Source organism: Seriola dumerili, unplaced genomic scaffold, assembly GCF_002260705.1.
Source record: "Seriola dumerili isolate Sdu_G_001 unplaced genomic scaffold, Sdu_1.0 BDQW01000200.1, whole genome shotgun sequence".
NCBI lineage: Eukaryota > Metazoa > Chordata > Actinopteri > Carangiformes > Carangidae > Seriola > Seriola dumerili.
In genome coordinates this window covers 1,103,682-1,121,407 of record NW_019174455.1, presented here as the reverse complement: position 1 = coordinate 1,121,407, position 17,726 = coordinate 1,103,682, and the positions used below count along the sequence as shown (strand labels likewise).

General features: G+C 41.4%; 1 protein-coding gene across 5 annotated transcripts; it reads right to left on the bottom strand.

Moving 5' to 3' along the window:
* Positions 1 to 19: 19 nt before the first annotated feature.
* On the bottom strand, positions 20 to 17,715 carry LOC111228083 (interferon alpha/beta receptor 2-like). 5 transcript variants are annotated; one of them, XM_022753879.1, is made up of 9 exons: positions 17,601 to 17,715; positions 17,079 to 17,208; positions 13,223 to 13,352; positions 12,697 to 12,872; positions 8,865 to 9,013; positions 8,206 to 8,365; positions 5,471 to 5,586; positions 2,607 to 2,703; positions 20 to 2,459 (listed from the first exon to the last, which is right to left on the bottom strand). In XM_022753879.1, exons 2-9 carry the CDS (start codon positions 17,134 to 17,136, stop codon positions 1,996 to 1,998), a joined length of 1,350 nt encoding a protein of 449 aa, XP_022609600.1. In that variant the 5' UTR covers positions 17,137 to 17,208; positions 17,601 to 17,715; the 3' UTR covers positions 20 to 1,995. The 5 variants fall into 5 exon arrangements, with proteins under 5 accessions (XP_022609600.1, XP_022609602.1, XP_022609597.1 ...); XM_022753881.1 differs by having other exon boundaries at positions 20 to 2,276; XM_022753876.1 differs by having other exon boundaries at positions 20 to 2,703.
* Positions 17,716 to 17,726: the final 11 nt, after the last annotated feature.

The following is a 17,726-nucleotide window of genomic DNA, read 5'->3' as shown; positions in this document are numbered from 1 at the left end:
ACATGATTTGTTGTTTCATTGTTACTTTATTATTGTTGTGTTTATGGCTGAACACTGAGTAATATGAGACATTGAATAACTTGATACTGAGGTAATACATGATTTTACAGTCAGTATAAAAATACAAATGTGTCACAATTATGGAATTTGATTATATTGTTTATATTGTTTCTGCATAGTGAAACTTGTAATAATAAATGTATGAATGACATAACATAACATAAGTGCATTGTCAATATGATTGAACACTGGCCTAGTTAACAAATAGAGAAAAGTATGAACATCAACACATGTATGAATCATGGACTGTACAAATACTGGGCAAATGACTCTAAATTAATCAAAGTATCAAAAACGGCAGTTGATTCATTTTCTTTTGATGAACTAATGACTGAAGCAGCGAACAGTTTCAGCTCAGGTTTTACAGTAACTCCTCATCCAGTGGACCTGTTTGACAAACTACTGTTTTCTATTCCAGTTTTCAGCTCATGTTGAGGGAGAATGTTTGAAGATAAAATACCATTTAAGACACAGTCACACTGGTGAACATCATCAATGACATTCAGAACAACACAGCTGATGAAATGAATTGTAGCTACTTTCCCTCCATTCAGATTTCTTCTACCTCAGTTCATGATTACTGCTCCAGCTGTGAGTTATCTCTCATTGATGTCATATAAAATATATCAAATATATCTGCTCCCTGCTCTGCAGAAAAGAAAACAGAAACTGCACAATTAAACAATAAAAGCCATTCATTGCTGCTGTTTTTTAGCTGAATTCGTATGAAATCTAAAGCAAAATTAAAAACGTGTGAAATATCAAGTGTTCCCTTATCAGGTTAGTCCTCCAGCTGCTGATCGAACTGTCTGGCATCCTGGAAACAGCAGTGAGGATCCTTTTCTCCAAGCTGTGACTCATCTGGCTGATGAGGCTGCATGATTTGCAGTAAACTATCAGAGGAGGAACTGGTCTCAAGAACATCTTCACTCTCTCATCCAAAACCTCTCTCTCTGTTTTCTGAGGTTTGTTTGTATTTCAAGTCAGAGTCACCAAACTGAAGGACATTGAGCATCATCAGTCTGTTAACACCGTTATCAACAGTCATGGTTTGACAGTGTTTCAGTTTCTTTCTAAATCAAAGTGGAGCATGATTGAGATGGACTCAGTCAGAGGGGTGGCACAGTCACAGAGACACTGGGAATGATGGAGGATGTGACTCTGTGGAATGGAAGCTGCCATGGCAAAAAGAAAATAAAACCATAAAAATATAAAATTATTACATCCATTAAAAAAGTATTCATCAAAAAACATCCCAGTAAATAAAAAGCTGTGATGCTTTGAAAAATGTTGTGAACAGAGAAAATAAACAAATGTAAACCAAGGGTCTCCAACAGGTGGCTCGTGAGCTCCCAGTGGGGCGGGGGGGAGTGGGAGTTCTGACTGAATCATGACTGATTTTTCTCTACTGTGACTTTCACATGTTTTTGGATGTTGATATTTGAAGACTTGTTAAATGCTCTTATTGATCTGCTTTGGTTTGGAGATCAGTTTGAGTGTTTTGATAGGATATGTGAATGATTGTAACCAGTAATATTAGACATGAGGAGCTCTCAGACACTTTTATTTTGGCAAAGTAGCTCTCAGAGTGAAAAAGGTTGGAGACCCCTGGTGTAAATGTAGCAGAATGTTTCACATGTGAGTCACACCAGTTCAGGGCTTGTACAACATGTCTGGACCACTCCAGAGAACACACACTGAACACAACACATGTGAAGAATGTAACAAGCTTAAATCAGTCATATATCATGAAGAACAGATCTGCTTCCAACATGACGACCTTTGACCCTTTAGACGACTGCTCTGATAAGATCTGACTCTTTATCAGAAACAATAAGAAAAGTTCACTGGTTTCAAACTGTAGTCCCACACATCGACGCTGTGTGAGGAGCAGCTCAGTGTCAGTGTCATGATCAGGCTGATCTGACAACATCACTATAATAAATTCTTTAAAACATTAGTACATGGACGCCCCATATATCCAGACTCCTCCTCCTCCTCATCATCATTATCATCAGCAGAGCAGGAGACGGTCTCTATGGTAACTTCCTGGTCATCCCAGGTTTGTGAAGGTTGAACTAGTGTGATGTTGACCTCCTCTGAGGCTGAATGAGACTCTGGCTCGGCCACACCAAGATGCTCCTCCTCCTCTTCCTCATGGCTGCCAAAGGTTAATGTGAGGAGGTTAACGTCCTGGCTGTCCTCCTCCTCCTTACCTGTGTGGATTGTTACAACAGTCACACTGTGTGTGTCTGTGTGTGTGCTCAGTGTGTGGTCCACTTCAACACTGGGATGTGTCTCTGTTAAAACAGGAACTTCAGTCTGAAGTGGACTGAAGAGGTCTGATGTTTGGTTTGAGGAGCCGCCGGGCCGTGGTTCAGGCTCTGGGGATAAAGGAGCTGATAAAGATGATGAAGATGAAGAAGAGGAGGACAGGAGGTTAGTGCCCCCCCGCAGTTTATAACCTCTTCTGCTGTCTCCGTTACTCTCTGTCCCACCCTGTCCATCACTCTCCTCTGACGAAGAGCAGCTGCTCCTCCTCTCACCTGCAGAGGGCAGCGTGGCTTTAACATTCAGGAGGGAGGATAGAGACGTTCTGGATGGAGTGACGACCAGGACCACGTCTACGTGATGGACGGAGGTCTGAGACACAGAGAGACAGAGAAGACAAAGACAAAGATGTTTAACAGAGACAGCACATGTTCTCTCATACAACTGGAAACTAAGGACACTGTGAATCCATGAGTGGGACTGAGACATCACTGAGGGCTCCGACATGTGATCGATGAATGACTGAATATTGATCATCCTTCATCGAAACAAATGACTCAACGTGTCCTTGCTTCTGACAGTGAACAATTTCCTTTGGTTCAGTGTCATTATTTTAACTAACTATGGGATTTTATTTATTAAAAGCTGATAATAAGATTGTTTTGGTCTATAATTGATCGTAAAACAGTGAAAACACCTTCAGACCAAACACAGATACTCTGTTTAATTCTTACATTTGCAAAGCTGAAATATAGTTTGATAAATGACTTTGATGATTAATAGATGATCTTTAATTATCAGTCATCTGATTGATTGACTATGGCAGCTCTGTGAGTTGTTTCTCAAGCTGAGTTTTTAGTGAAATTGGTGTAAATGTATAAATTCAATCACGTTTAATGTAGTTTCAACAGGAAACTTCAAGGTCCTCCTCAAGGTTCAGGTTTAAAAAAGTCACTTCAGGTGGTTTGACTCTGTAGAGTTTCAATGATTGTGCACTCAGACCTCCACCACATGTCCTCCTCCATCAGATGTGAGTGAAACTCAGTGTGTGTGTTCAGGAGGTACTGTAGGTTTAATCAGGATTGACCAAAAGCAACTTGAGTAAGGAGCCAATCTGTAATAGGCCACGCCCACTCGTACCAATCAGATTTTGGTTAATACTGGATCCAAAGCATGGACACCAGCTTTGGTGAAATTTTCCCACCAGGTTTTCAGTTATGTACCAAGATCTGTGATGACTGGTTCATGAGTTACAGCCAATATTCTCCAAGTTTCTCCATCTCCACACAGGATCTCTGGAGCTCAAAGAGACCACCAGGGTCCTGGTGTCCCCTCTTCTCCCTGATGTTAGTCCAGGTCCAGCTCTAGAAGAGTCCAGGTTGCTCCAGACTTCTTCATGTCAGAATGAGGGAGATCACTGTTCTTCTCAGGAACCTTCAGTGCAGCAGAAATGTTTTTGATCCTCGACACAATCCTGTCTCTAAGCTCTGCAGCAGTTTCTTCCTCCTCATGGTTTCTGCTCTGATCTGCATCGTCAGCTGCGAGATCTGATATAGACAGGTGTGTGTCTGTCCACATCATGTCCAATCAGAGTTTACCACAGGTGAACTTCAGTCAAGGTGTAGAAACATCCCAGAGATGATCCAGAGAAATGGAGGAACCTGAGCTTAACTTCAACTGTCACAGTAATGTGTCTGAATACTTAATTCAATGTGAGATATCAATTTTTACTTTTTGATATGTTTGTAATAAATCATAAAATTGAGGTACTGAGAGGAGAATAATAAGGGAAAATTAATTTAAATGATTTTATCAGAAAACTACAACATAACAACATGCAAACAGTTCAGGCTCTAATACTGTCTGACTGTAGTATAGTGTTGTTGTGTAGTGTGAACTGCTTGTTCTGATATTTAACAGAAATGAAGCTGTTTTTTCCATGAACAACCAACAATGTGGAAATATTACTGAATCATATTAAAGAACCTGCCTGGAGCTCGCTGTGTTTCAGAAAATAAAGTGTGGGTGAACCACCACCAGCCTCATGTTCTCTCCAAACCTCACATCTCATATATGGGCCACATCCGAGGCCTGTATGAGGGGAACCCCCCCTCTACATCTCACTGCCACTCTGGGTGACTTTAGGCCATTAATAATGGAACATGAAACTGCACCATATTTCATAGAAAAGTGAGTTAAAATCCCCCTCACATGAGACCAACACCACAAATATAAAAGGTTAACAACAACCGACGCCCACACTCACAACAGTTCTCATGTCACAGTGAGCTGCAGTGAAATAAAGCAGGTTTCAGAAGCTGCTGGTGACGGACACCTGAGTGAAGCTCTGTTACCTGTGTACTCATGTTTACTGACACAGCTCTCAGTCATTCATCTGAACACATCTGATTTTTAAAATACCATAATTTATCACACATGACAACAGGATTTGTGTAGAGTTAAGTGACACCATTTAAAAATTCTATACTTTATATCTGTGTATCTACACTGAACCCCTGCTTATTCATTCAATTCTCTTACAAAAATGTTTAAACATCCACTCAACAAGTTTTTAGGAGTTTAGCACATCTAAAAACTCTTTAAATGATCATTCATGTTTTTTTCCATAAAAAGTTCAACTGTCTTGTTAAAATTTCAGCCATTTTGACTTCAGTGAAAAACACATTTTAAACAGTAGCTCAGTTTTCTGTGGCTCTTCATTGGACCTTGGACCCCTGGATCTTTTTTTTTTTTTTAGATATTGACCAATTAACTTTCCATGGGGTGGAGCTTAGTTGGACATTGCCCATAACTAATTAATGATTTCTCAAATGATCATAAATGTTGTCAGATATTTTCAGTCCCTGTTTAGGTCCAGAACTACTAGAGTACCAAAACATGTACGTCAAACCTGGTGGACAGAATCTCACCTGATTTAGTGAACATGATCTGGAGGCCAGTATTAACCAAAACCAGAGTGACTTATTGACTGATTAAAGTGGGCGTGGCCTCCTAATCAATATCTGCCATCTTGTGTCTGTTCGGCTTAAAGGTGCAATCCTAGTACCCTCAAACAACTGCTCCCATTAGCACTATGTGTACTTCACTACCACCACAGTTAAATGTAACTGTTACTTACCAGGACCAGCGGTAGTGGTCTCCTCCTCAGACAGATGAAACCAGTGAAGATCAGCAGGCCAAAGACCACCACACCGAACATCACCAACAAGCAGAGCATGGCTGAGATCCATGGGTCTGCAGAGGGGAGAGGGGGTAAGGGCATGATGGGGTCACGAGAAAAAAAAAAGTTGAGGTTTTGAAAAAAAAGAAAAGAAAAAAATATTCAAAAAAAAAAAAAGCCACATGAAGCAGTGGGCAGGGTCTAATTCCTCTGAAGAAGGAAACAGCTCAGGAAGCAGCAAACAGCAGCGAGTGAATTCCAGGCAAAACTGAGCTGCGGTGTTTTCACATGTTGAAAGTTCAGCCACCAGTTTTTATGTCATTTTCAAAAGGTGCAGATTTGCAATTTTCTCTCTAAGAACTGACTGACAGCTACACAAACATAACTTTTCTGTCATGGACAATTTAACTGTATGGTCATAATAAAACACTGACTGTTAATTATGAAATATCTAGGTGAAGGTCTCTCTCTCTCTCTTGTTACAACTCTTCACATAATGGATGATTATTACAGTTTTTCTCAATGGCTTTGATGCAATTCACTCATCAGAAACATCATCCTCACAACTCAAAATGCAGTTCTCAGAACACTAAATCACCAGTGTAAAAGCCTCTAAAACAATCAAACCGTGTTCATGTGTCGAAACGTTAAGTCAGTCATTGTCACTAATGAATTAAACCTTTTCACCAGAGCTTCAAGACTTAGACTCCAAATGTTTTGATGTTTAAAATAGATAGTAAAAATGATCAGACACAAACTGAACTATAGTTACCATAATAACATGTTGGAAAAACAAATATATTCTGTTTCAACATTGCATTGGTGTTTATTGTACTGTGTACATTTCAACCTCTAAACAGATCTGTCCTGTCACTTTACAACACTGTATGGAAATGTATATACAAGCCTGTGGAAAACAGAAGAGCTTTAGATTTAGAACATGGTGTATCCAAAAATTTACTATAATAAAAAAAGTTTTTGGCATTTGATGCAAATACTTGATTTTTAGATGTTTTTACTGTATGGTATTTTCAATGCATTTTGAAGCAGATTTGTGGCACTTTGCATTTTGTGTGCAATTTTTGGATTTGTGTGAAGAGTTTTGAAAAAATGAGACCTAGTTTAGAAAATGTGTGAAAGCAGTGGGAAAAAAATTGTATCTGTAAATTCACACAATATAACTGCTGTAACTGAGGAAAGCAACTATTGAAAGGAAGGAAAGGAACTATGCATTACAAAGTAGAAAAATATGCAATCAAACTTAGAACATAGCATCAATTATAGTACAGTAAATTAATACCATATATATATATATATATATATATTTGTGTGTGTGAGACTGGCCTTGCTCTCTCATACATATTTGAAGAAAGTTTAAAGTTATTTGATTGAAAACACTGATGCTGCAGTATGAGTGAGTGAGTGAGAAGTCTGTCATTCTATCTGATGAAGGTACAAACTGTTTTCATGAGTCACAGTCAGATATAGAGAAAACGTCTTTAGTAGTGAACTTTGTGTGGATACAAGGGAAGTTTGTACAAATACAATGAGAAATGCTAATGTGTGTGCTAACTGTTTTGAGAACTGCATTAAGAAAGGTGAGAGTGATGTTTCTGATGTCAGAATTGGATTGAAGCAATTGAGAAAACCCTTAATACTAATTATTATTCAAGGCTCAGCAGTAACACTGGTGGTGTGGACACGTGTACAAGCTACAGCAGTTCAGCAGGTAGCCGTCATGCACAGGTGAGGTCAGAGGTGGGTGTGGCTCAAGTTGTAGCTCCCTCAGTGGGTGATGATGTTTAAGAGTCTGATGAAGTTTATTGTTCTGACTGTTTCTTCCTCCTTCTTTACTTTGACCTCACATGATTCTGTTTTAACACGTGCTGCTAAATTTACTATGATTAATAATTATTATTATTGTTATTAGATTTCATTATTACTTATGTCAGTAGGAGCATTACACTTCCCATTACATTACTATTGTTACTGCCACTACTATCAATTATTAATATTACCGTCATTGCATGCTGGTCTTTTCCTCTCCGCACTCTCTCTCTCTCCCAACCGAGAGGTTCCTGCCTCTGTAAAGGAAGTCTTTCCTTGCCACTGTCACCTAGTGAAGCTTTTGGTGGGAATTGTTGGGTCTCTGTAAATAATATTATAAAGAGAAGGTCTAGACCTGCTCTATTTGGAAAGTGCCTTGAAAGAACTTCTGTTGTGAATTGGTATCATACAAATAAAATGGCAGGCTTGACTTGACAGGTTTTACAGACTGTTAGTTTTGTGTCTTCCACACTGATAGCATGTTGTGTGTGTGTGTGTGTGTGTGTGTGTGTGCTCTTGTGTGAACATGAACCATCATGTGGAACATGAGTGTAAATTTGAGCAGCACAAGATCAGTTATCTGAGACTGATCTGCCGATCACTGTTCACAGCTGATCACACTGAAAACCAGCTGTTTCCTGTAACCAGCTGATTGATCAGTGATCTCTGGTGTGAAAGGAGTGTGACCTCCAAATTAAAAACTCAAACAATCACAGATGTCAATTTCCATCCTTTAAATTGTGTCAGGCAACCTATTCCTCTGTCACAGTGTCATGGCACAGACTGAGGAACTAGCTGTTGATGACAAATGACTAGAGGCCTAATCAGCAGGGTAATTGAAAGCACTTGTGTGAGGGTGCCAGTACCTGCAGAATAGAGGCGAGAGGTGAAAGCACACACAGGCTGGCTGTAGTTGGAGTTCTTGGACTCCAAGCTATCTGAGAAGCAGACTGAGACACAGTACTGTCTTCCAGGGGCCAGATTCTCCACAATCTGTCCTCTCAGAGACTTGGTGTCCTTGAAGAGCTGCACACAGAGACCACAGACAAACATTAGGACACAGCATTAGTCCCATTGATTAAACCACAGGAAGCCATGAGACTGTATGTACATCATTTTTACACCAGTTCTACACCAACTAACCTTAAATGCATCACATGATCTTTTTTCATGTCACACTTCCATTGTATACACAGACATCTGGCAGTGAGTGGACAATGGGCTTCAGAGAAGAATAAAAGTGCACTATGTGACACCATTAGATTTAATTATAGCATCCCCATATATAAAAATTCCCTCACAGTTGACAGTTTTTAGATCAGCTGTGTTGTGTCTGATGAGCCTTAAAACTACTCAAACTCAGACTTCCTGGGTAGCATCTTCTCACCTGTACCTGCAGCAGCACTCCCACTTCAATAGAGCTGTTGCATTTTTTAAGCAGTGCTATTTTGAATGCCCACTTAAACTTGCCAGTCATGATGGCACAACTGCATAAACTGGTGTTGTTAAAACAATGTGACAGTACCTGGGCTCTGTCTGCACTGTTGCTCTGGATCTTGAGTTTGTAATCAAGTGTCTCATAGGCCTCTCTAAGATGTTCCATGGGAGGCTGAAGTTCCACACACAGGTTTCTGCCACAGGGAATCACAGTCAGCAGGGGCAGGTCCATGTGAGCTGGAGGACACAGACACATTAGAGATACTTTAGTTACATAAACTCACATTTCCATCACATGACAATCACTTGACAGGTTTGTCATGTTGTCAGTGTTGGAACAAAAGACTGAACATAAGGCCAGCGTGAACATGATAAGTATCAATCATTAATAAGTTACCTCACTGAGACTGTTGTGTTAAGTGGGCTGCAGTTATTTCAATGTGTCAAACAGATTTAATCAACATTTAAGTGAATCTATCAGATCAGACTCAGTATCAGCAGACACAATATGAAAGTCCAAAAAAACCTGATCAGTGCATCCCGACACATTTTAGTCAGTCATTACCAATAATTCACTGAAAAGGACGTAAGATATAAACATATGGTGCCCTGAAAGTCTCACACCACATTCAAGTGAATGGGAAATATACAGACAACTCCCATAAGAAACACAGTACAGTATGTTACTGGAGCTCATGAATGTAATTTTATTAACTGCTCTTAGTCTGGCCCCTCCCTTAGGACTAATTTGACTTGGGAGATCCTTCCAGGAGCTATTACCCCCAACAACATAGCCCCCAGGATCACTGGGACACACAAACCCCTCCACCACATCAAAGTGGTATTCTCGGAGGGGGATCATTGATGGAGCTGTAGCACATCGTCCAGAAAAGGGAAACTGGGGCACCCTGCAGGGGCAACACCTGGAACGGGAGCTGGCAGGCACACGTGTGGCAGCCAGGCCTTGAGTTGTGGGGCCCAAAAAGTGACATGCAGCACCCGCCCTGGGGGGGCCACGCGCAGGCATAGGCATTAAGGGACGGGTGCTTTGCAAGCCAGGTGGTAGGCAAAGGAACTTGAGCTGGTACAGGAGTCGGAGCGGTACCACCTAAATATGGTTGAGTTCACCTCTATACATGGCATAGGTTCTGGACCCAAACTCCTGGAGAGGGGCTGGACTTTCCTTTTGCGGAGTTGCACAGGGTGATAGGCACCAGACGGGCATGGGGATACTCACAAGCCCCCAGCTGAGTGCTGCTGCCCTCACGAGAGGGTCATGTGTGTGTGCTTATGCACTGAACAACAAGTAATAGGCCTTCTTGGAGTCTCTGGGTGGTGTCCTAGAAAGCTTTTGGCCCAATGCTCATGTGGACAACAATGGAGAAACCAGGTGGGGTGTTATTAGGAGGAACATCCTCCCTGATCTGAACCTAAGCGGTGTTTCGTTATTGGACTTCTATGCTAGTCATGGATTGGCCATAACAAACACCATGTTTCAGCATAAAGTGGTTCTTAAGTGTACCTGATACCAGAGCATCTATTTGGCCTAAGGTGCTCTGGTATCAGGTACATCAATGAGTGACTTTGTGGTTGTGTCACGAGATCTGCGGCTCTATGGTGGTGAGTTGGATCAGATGGTGGGGAAAGCTGCCAGACAGCCCTGGGAAACCCAAATGTGTAGTGAGGGTGAACTGTTTAATTGGCCATGAGTGTGGGTTTTAGTTTTATGTGTAATAGGAATACAGGAAAATGTATGAAGAGATAATAAATAACAATAAAAAGAGATGAAAAAAAAAAAGGAATTGGCGAGCTGGCAGGCGCCTCCAGCTCTCGATAAATCTCTGACGGGTGTCTTTACTATTTTCAAGCAAACATTTCACTGTAAATGTGACTCTGTCATTAATAGTGTCGCTGCATCGTAATCAGTGAAAGGTGCAGCCAAAACTCCCAAAGAGGAAGAAAAGAGCCACAACTTTACTTAATTTTTTATAAAAGTTTCCTAAATTTACATTTCATCCCAATCAGTGATGACTTTAAGGCGAGTTCACGAGGAGGGGAATCATGAGAGCAGGTGAAACAGAGTAATGTGTTTTGGAGAGAGCAGAAGTTTTCCTCCGTTTTATAGTTTGAATCACATTTCTACGTGCAGGTATGAGAGAGCTGGGTGACTCAGAAATAATGTGAAATTTTGTAGAAAAAAGGTGAAATTTTGTAGAAAAAAGGTGAAATTTTGTAGAAAAAAGGTGAAATTTTGTGGGTTTTTAAAGAAAATTCCAATGCATTCCTAATGCATTATTTATCCCCAGCATTTTGGGAATAACTTTGGGAAAAATTGGAATTTTAACACCAAAAGTCATAGCACCTCTTTCGGGATCAAGACGCACGTTTTGAAGTATATATTACCGGGGTTTTCTCAAAGCTGCGGGACGAGTTACCCGTGGCACTAATAAGCCCGAAGGAATATTAATAGATGCACTAATTAGTGCCACGGGTGCTCAGCTCCGAGGCACTCCTCTACAGCTAGAATAGCTGAGAGGAGTGCCTCGGGGCGGAGCTATTAATATTCTTTCGGGCTTATTATTATTCTTCCACCAAATTTTGGCGCGTAACTCGTCCCGCAGCTTTGAGAAAACCCCGGTAATATATACATCAAAACAGGTTTTTGAAAAGAAGTAACGGTTTTCTCATAATTTGCAATTGTTTTAAGCCATGTAGAAGCCAAATTCTGGGCAGATTTTCACATTGCCATGGCAACGGCAGCTCCTGACCTGTGTGCGTGTGTGCGTGCCTAGCAACCAGATAACCAACTCTCCAAGCTCCGCTAGCTTTACATTAGCCGCATGTTAGGTCTTAAATTACATTTAGTTAGGTCTTAAATATGTAAGTCCATTTACTGCTTCCTTTGTTGCTTTTCTTTTTGTTTTGTTAAAAGAGTGAATGAAGTTGTGACGGTCTCCGCTGAGACAGAGGAGAGGAGAAGCTACTAGCCCTCTCTCGCTGTCACTTCTAGTCACGTTGCTCTCCTCCCCAGTAATGTTAAATTTAGCACCGAAAAAAACATAATAGTGGTAATTTAAATAGCGGTTCATGGGATTTATTAACCCTCAGGGGTCCCTCTGTCCTTTTTTGGACATTTTCTTCACTTTTCTTTTTTGATTTGCTGATCATTTTGGCTGTGTTACAGCTGAAGGTATGGATTTCTGCAAGAAAGTGTCTTTTTTTTACATATTTTTAAAATCTAATGTCAGTTACTGTTACAGGTCTATTATACACTGGTAACACATTTTGTAACCTCTGGGGTTCCTCGCGTCCAAAAAAGGACACACAAAGAAAATGCTATAAAATCATCATTTATCAATATTTTTTTCTGCTTCTTTTTGCATACATCTCTTAAACCACTTCAGTTCTGCTCAAACCTACCAAATGTTTATTAGTTTTCAGGATTTTAACCCTTTAAATGCCAGTTTGAAGACATGTTGCCTCTTGTTTAATTAAAAAAAACAACACAGAATATGAGATATGACATAGGGATGTGACATTGTTTTATATCAGTCTTTTATATCAAGACATTTCTCAAAACCAGAATATGATCAGGGTGACTTTTGAACACTGGAAATAAATCATGTACTCGTCCCGGCAGTAGCCCCCGTGGCACTCAAAATTTCCCTGGAATTTTCTAGTTTAATTTGTTCTTGTATTTATTTTGCTTGTAAAAGGTGTTTTAGCCAGTTGAAGGCACAGTACACATGATCAGGACGGTACCACCTCCACCTCATGTTGAACCAGGAAACACCCTGGACAGAATGAGATGATTCAAAGGAAAGAAGTGGACTGTTTGGAAGAGCAGAATCAAGTTAAGACATGTCCATTGAGGTTCCATTTCATTTAACATCATCCAGTGTCAGTAGAGAGCAACTTACTGTCTTTGATGGGAATAAATCCTGGGTGAGTCAGCGGTTGTGAGGCCTGTCCTTCCAGCCATGCTGTCACCTGGACTAAGTAGACTTGTCTCAGTTCAGGGAAGACATCTGAGAGGTTGCAAACCAGTGGGTGCTGGACACGCTCGCAGCCAGACACTGGCACCCAGTATTTTCCCCTGCAGGACCGGAGAGGTGGGAAACAAGCAGATTTAAGGAGGTGAAAAGAACCAATGAGTTGTTTGTTTTTAATCCTCTGTATTAAAATGAACAGAGGATTTTAATCAGACAGAGGAGGACTGTGATGACTGATTCACATTAAAGACCTACCACTTCCTACACATTAAAATGAGACACATCTCTGATCTCTGATCTGTCTCAGACTGACCTGATGACATGGTGGTTTGTGCATTAAACATAAACACTACATGGATAGAGAGACTTCAACTCAGTACACTCTCTGTGACTGACATCTTTGTGTGTGTGTGTGTGTGTGTGTGTGTAGCAGTTGGTTCACAGATAAACCCACTTGTCTGTGTTGACAGTGACATTGTAGTAGACTCCAGGGGGGGTCTCTGGTCCAGGCTGCCATTTCAACATGTGAATGAGGTGGATGGAGGTCAGGTTGAGGTTGACAGGCTGGGGCACTTTACTCATAGCTGGAATACAAACAAACAGGACATTTCATGGAAATGCAAACATAAATTTCATATGCACCTAACTCATGTTTATCTTTGCCTCCAGGGAAAACCATGAGTTATCATCTGAGCTGAGTAACTTTGAGTCATCACCTCAGCTCTGACGTCCCAACACTGGCTTCTGATTCAATTTAGGATTCAACTCAAGATCCTGCTCCTCTTCTATAAGGCCTGGAATAACCCTGGTCCACAGTATAGCAGTGAAATATAAATGTCTTCTACCTCTGCCCCTCAGCTCCTCTGAACAAGGCCTACATGTTGTACCTCACTCAGACTGAAACCTCTTGGGGGTTGTGTGTTTGTCCAGGGTCCCAGACTGTGGACCAGTCTCCCCGAGAGTCCAGTCAGCAAACTGGGTTTTCATGTCAAAGCTGAAGACCCAAAGTGGTATTGTTCTGGGTTATTATGACACTTACAAGGTATTTAAATAAAGATTTACAAATAAAATGTACTAAATCATTTGATTTGTTAATAACAGTCCTGTAAGTATTTACTGCTCCATGCTGGCAGGTTGTGTAGTCCAGAGATATACCAAGGTGAACTCCACCCAACTGTATACAGGTGGGGAGTACTGCTGCATACACTCAGCTGTCAGTTATAAGGAACACCCAGCTAAAGCTAAAACTAAAGCAGCCTAATCCAACAGTGCTGCAATAAATCCTCCGTCATAAAGGTTGTGTGTTCAGTTTGTGTTGAAACTGTTGATTTACCTGTGTGATCATTCTGGAGGCTGCAGTGTGGTGCTGATGAACCATAATGCATTACAGAGAGACGTTTCTATTGTTTTGTCTACCCCACTTATATCAGTGAGGGTGAGCTACATACAGTGGGGAGAACAAGTATTTGATACACTGCCGATTTTGCAGGTTTTCCAACTTTCAAAGCATGTAGAGGTCTGTAATTTTTATCATAGGTACTCTTCAACTTTGAGTGACGGAATCTAAAACAAAAATCCAGGAAGTCACATTGTATGATTTTTAAATAATTAATTTGCATTTTATTGCATGACATAAGTATTTGATACATCAGAAAAACAGAACTTAATATTTGGTACAGAAACCTTTGTTTGCAATTACAGAGATCAGATGTTTCCTGTAGTTCTTGACCAGGTTTGCACACACTGCAGCAGGGATTTTGGCCCACTCCTCCATACAGATCTTCTCCAGATCCTTCAGGTTTCGGGGCTGTCGCTGGGCAATACGGACTTTCAGCTCCCTCCAAAGATTTTTCTATTGGGTTCAGGTCTGGAGACTGGCTAGGCCACTCCAGGACCTTGAGATGCGTCTTACGGAGCCACTCCTTAGTTGCCCTGGCTGTGTGTTTTGGTTCGTTGTCATGCTGGAAGACCCAGCCACGACCCATCTTCAATGTTCTTACTGAGGGAAGGAGGTTGTTAGCCAAGATCTCGCGATACATGGCCCCATCCATCCTCCCCTCAATACGGTGCAGTTGTCCTGTCCCCTTTGCAGAAAAGCATCCACAAAGAATGATGTTTCCACCTCCATGCTTCACAGTTGGGATGGTGTTCTCTGGGTTGTACTCATCCTTCTTCTTCCTCCAAATACGGCGAGTGGAGTTTAGACCAAAAAGCTCTATTTTTGTCTTATCAGACCACATGACCTTCTCCCATTCCTCCTCTGGATCATCTAGATGGTCATTGGCAAACTTCAGACAGGCCTGGACATGAGTTGGCTTGAGTACCGTGCGCTGCAGGATTTTAATCCATGACGGCGTAGTGTGTTACTAATGGTTTTCTGCCGTGTAGTTCTGGGCTGATCCCTCACCTTCCTCATGATCATTAATGCCCCACGAGGTGAGATCTTGCATGGAGCCCCAGACTGAGGGAGACTGACCGTCATCTTGAACTTCTTCCATTTTCTAATAATTGTGCCAACAGTTGTTGCCTTCTCACCAAGCTGCTCGCCTATGGTCCTGTAGCCCATCCCAGCCTTGTGCAGGTCTACAGTTTGATCCCTGATGTCCTTACACAGCTCTCTGGTCTTGGCCATTGTGGAGAGGTTGGAGTCTGTTTGATTGAGTGTGTGGACAGGTGTCTTTTATACAGGTAACAAGTTCAAACAGGTGCAGTTAATACAGGTAATGAGTGGAGAACAGGAGGGCTTCCTAAAGAAGAACTAACTATGACGGTTTGTGCGAGCCAGAATTCTTAGTGGTTGGTAGGTGATCAAATACTTGTCATGCAATAAAATGCAAATTAAAAATCATACAATGTGATTTTCTGGATTTTTGTTTTAGATTCCGTCTCTCACAGTTGAAGTGTACCTATGATAAAAATTACAGACCTCTACTTGCTTTGTAAGTGGGAAAACCTGCAAAATCAGCAGTGTATCAAATACTTGTTGTCCCCACTGTAACAGGACCACCTGTCTGTATAACAGTTAAACAGCACCACACACTACATCCACAAAAACCATCACATAGGTGAATCAGCAACTCCACAACAGCTTCAGTCAACACTGGACATTAGGGCTCACTACAGGACTGCTGTGCTGGACTACATCAGTCTCAGTTGTGTGTTAAAGGGAGCTGCACAGAATCTGACCAACCAAAGTGAGGTCACCTGAGTCAGCGTCAGGTGGGTCTGAAGACAACATGTTAGAAAAAACTGTGGGGTTGTGAAGCTGGCTACATTAGCCGCTACTAGCATAACACACACATAACTCAATCACATCTGTGCTGTGACTTCTGTACAACAGTATAAACAGAGATGCTGTAATCTGAAGAATAACGTGCAGCTACAGCTGAAGACAAATGTAGTATGTATATAAATAGTATATAAAACCTACAGCAGTGTGTCAGAGAAGTGGAGCAGAAGTAAAACAACATCATAAAATGGAAATAAAGTAAAGTGCACAAATCTTGAATTTGTACATAGGTACAGATCCTGGGTCAGTGTATATTTTTACAGTCCTATGGTGGCCCTGAGAGCTCAGTGTACTGCATCTTAAGAAAACACATGTAAACAGACAAAACACAAACAACTTCAGAAAACATCTTCATCAGTTTGACAACACATGACCTGCAAATACTCACAACACAACGGAGGTGTTTCCAGGGGACATTAAAAAGTGATGAACCTGGCTGGGACACGCTTGCATGGATGTATTGAATGTATTACATGTATTATCATACATCCATGTGCACTTGTTGTTCAATGCTTTTAACTTCAAAAGTCACAAAAGCATTGAACAACATTAAGTGCGTCCCAGCCAGATTCACACTTTCAAGTTATCTTTTGCTTTAATACCGATAGCGACAGACAGAGAGAGAGAGAGAGAGAGAGAGAGAGAGAGAGAGGGAGAGGGAGAGGATGATATGAAGCAAAGAGCAATGGGTTGAACTCGAACCCGTCGCGGTGGAACCAGTGTCACTGCGGTTAGGACTACGTCTTCATGATACCTGCTCTACCAGGTGAGGTTTTCTGCATTTGCAGTGCGTTTGAGTATTTGGTTGTGTTGTGAATGTTAGCAATTCATGTGTTGTCAAACTGATGAAGATGTTTTCTGAATTTGTTTGTGTTTTGTCTGTTTGCATGCGTTTTCTTCTGTTGCAGTGGATTGAGCTCTCAGGGCCACCATACAAACACCTTCTGTCACATACGTGTTTACTTAAAATGACTAAACGTGCCGTCCTCAGAAGTGACACACATCACCTGACTGTACTCACCTGACAGGACCTGAGGGAGCCATATGAGCATCCAAAAGAGAGTAGTCATGACATCCATCACTGACGCAATGCCACCACACCTCTCCGGACTCTTTCACTTTCCATATTAACTCAGTGTGTAAGTATGAACCTGCAGTTAGATCACGTTTTACTGTTATTACTAGTCAGATACATGTACAACATCAAACTCGTTATTTCCCTCTGTAGTTATTTCTACTGTAAACTGAGGCAACTTCAATCTATACTTCATAACACTACCTTAACTTTTATAAGCACTGGCGGTCAGCGGGCTTCATTTGGTCTCTGTATGTCAGTTAGCTCAACAACACATTCAGGTTACTGTTAGTTTCATCAAGAAACTCAAATCTCCCTGCGACAGACACCGCTGCCTGTCTCTATCTCTACATGCCCACTCACCGGAAACACATCGCTAGCTAGCTAACGGATTAGTTTTTCAGCTGTCAGCGTGTGGACTGGCAGCTTCCATAATAAGTCAGAGGCTATAGACTGTTCGTCACGTACCGGCGTGTGTTTGAAGAGGCTGTTTCCTGTCCCGAGAAGAAGCATTTCTGCTGCAAACACACTGCAGACAGCCGGACTTTAGCCCACAGCTGCTCCTGCTACCTTCAAAGACCTGTAGGATAACTG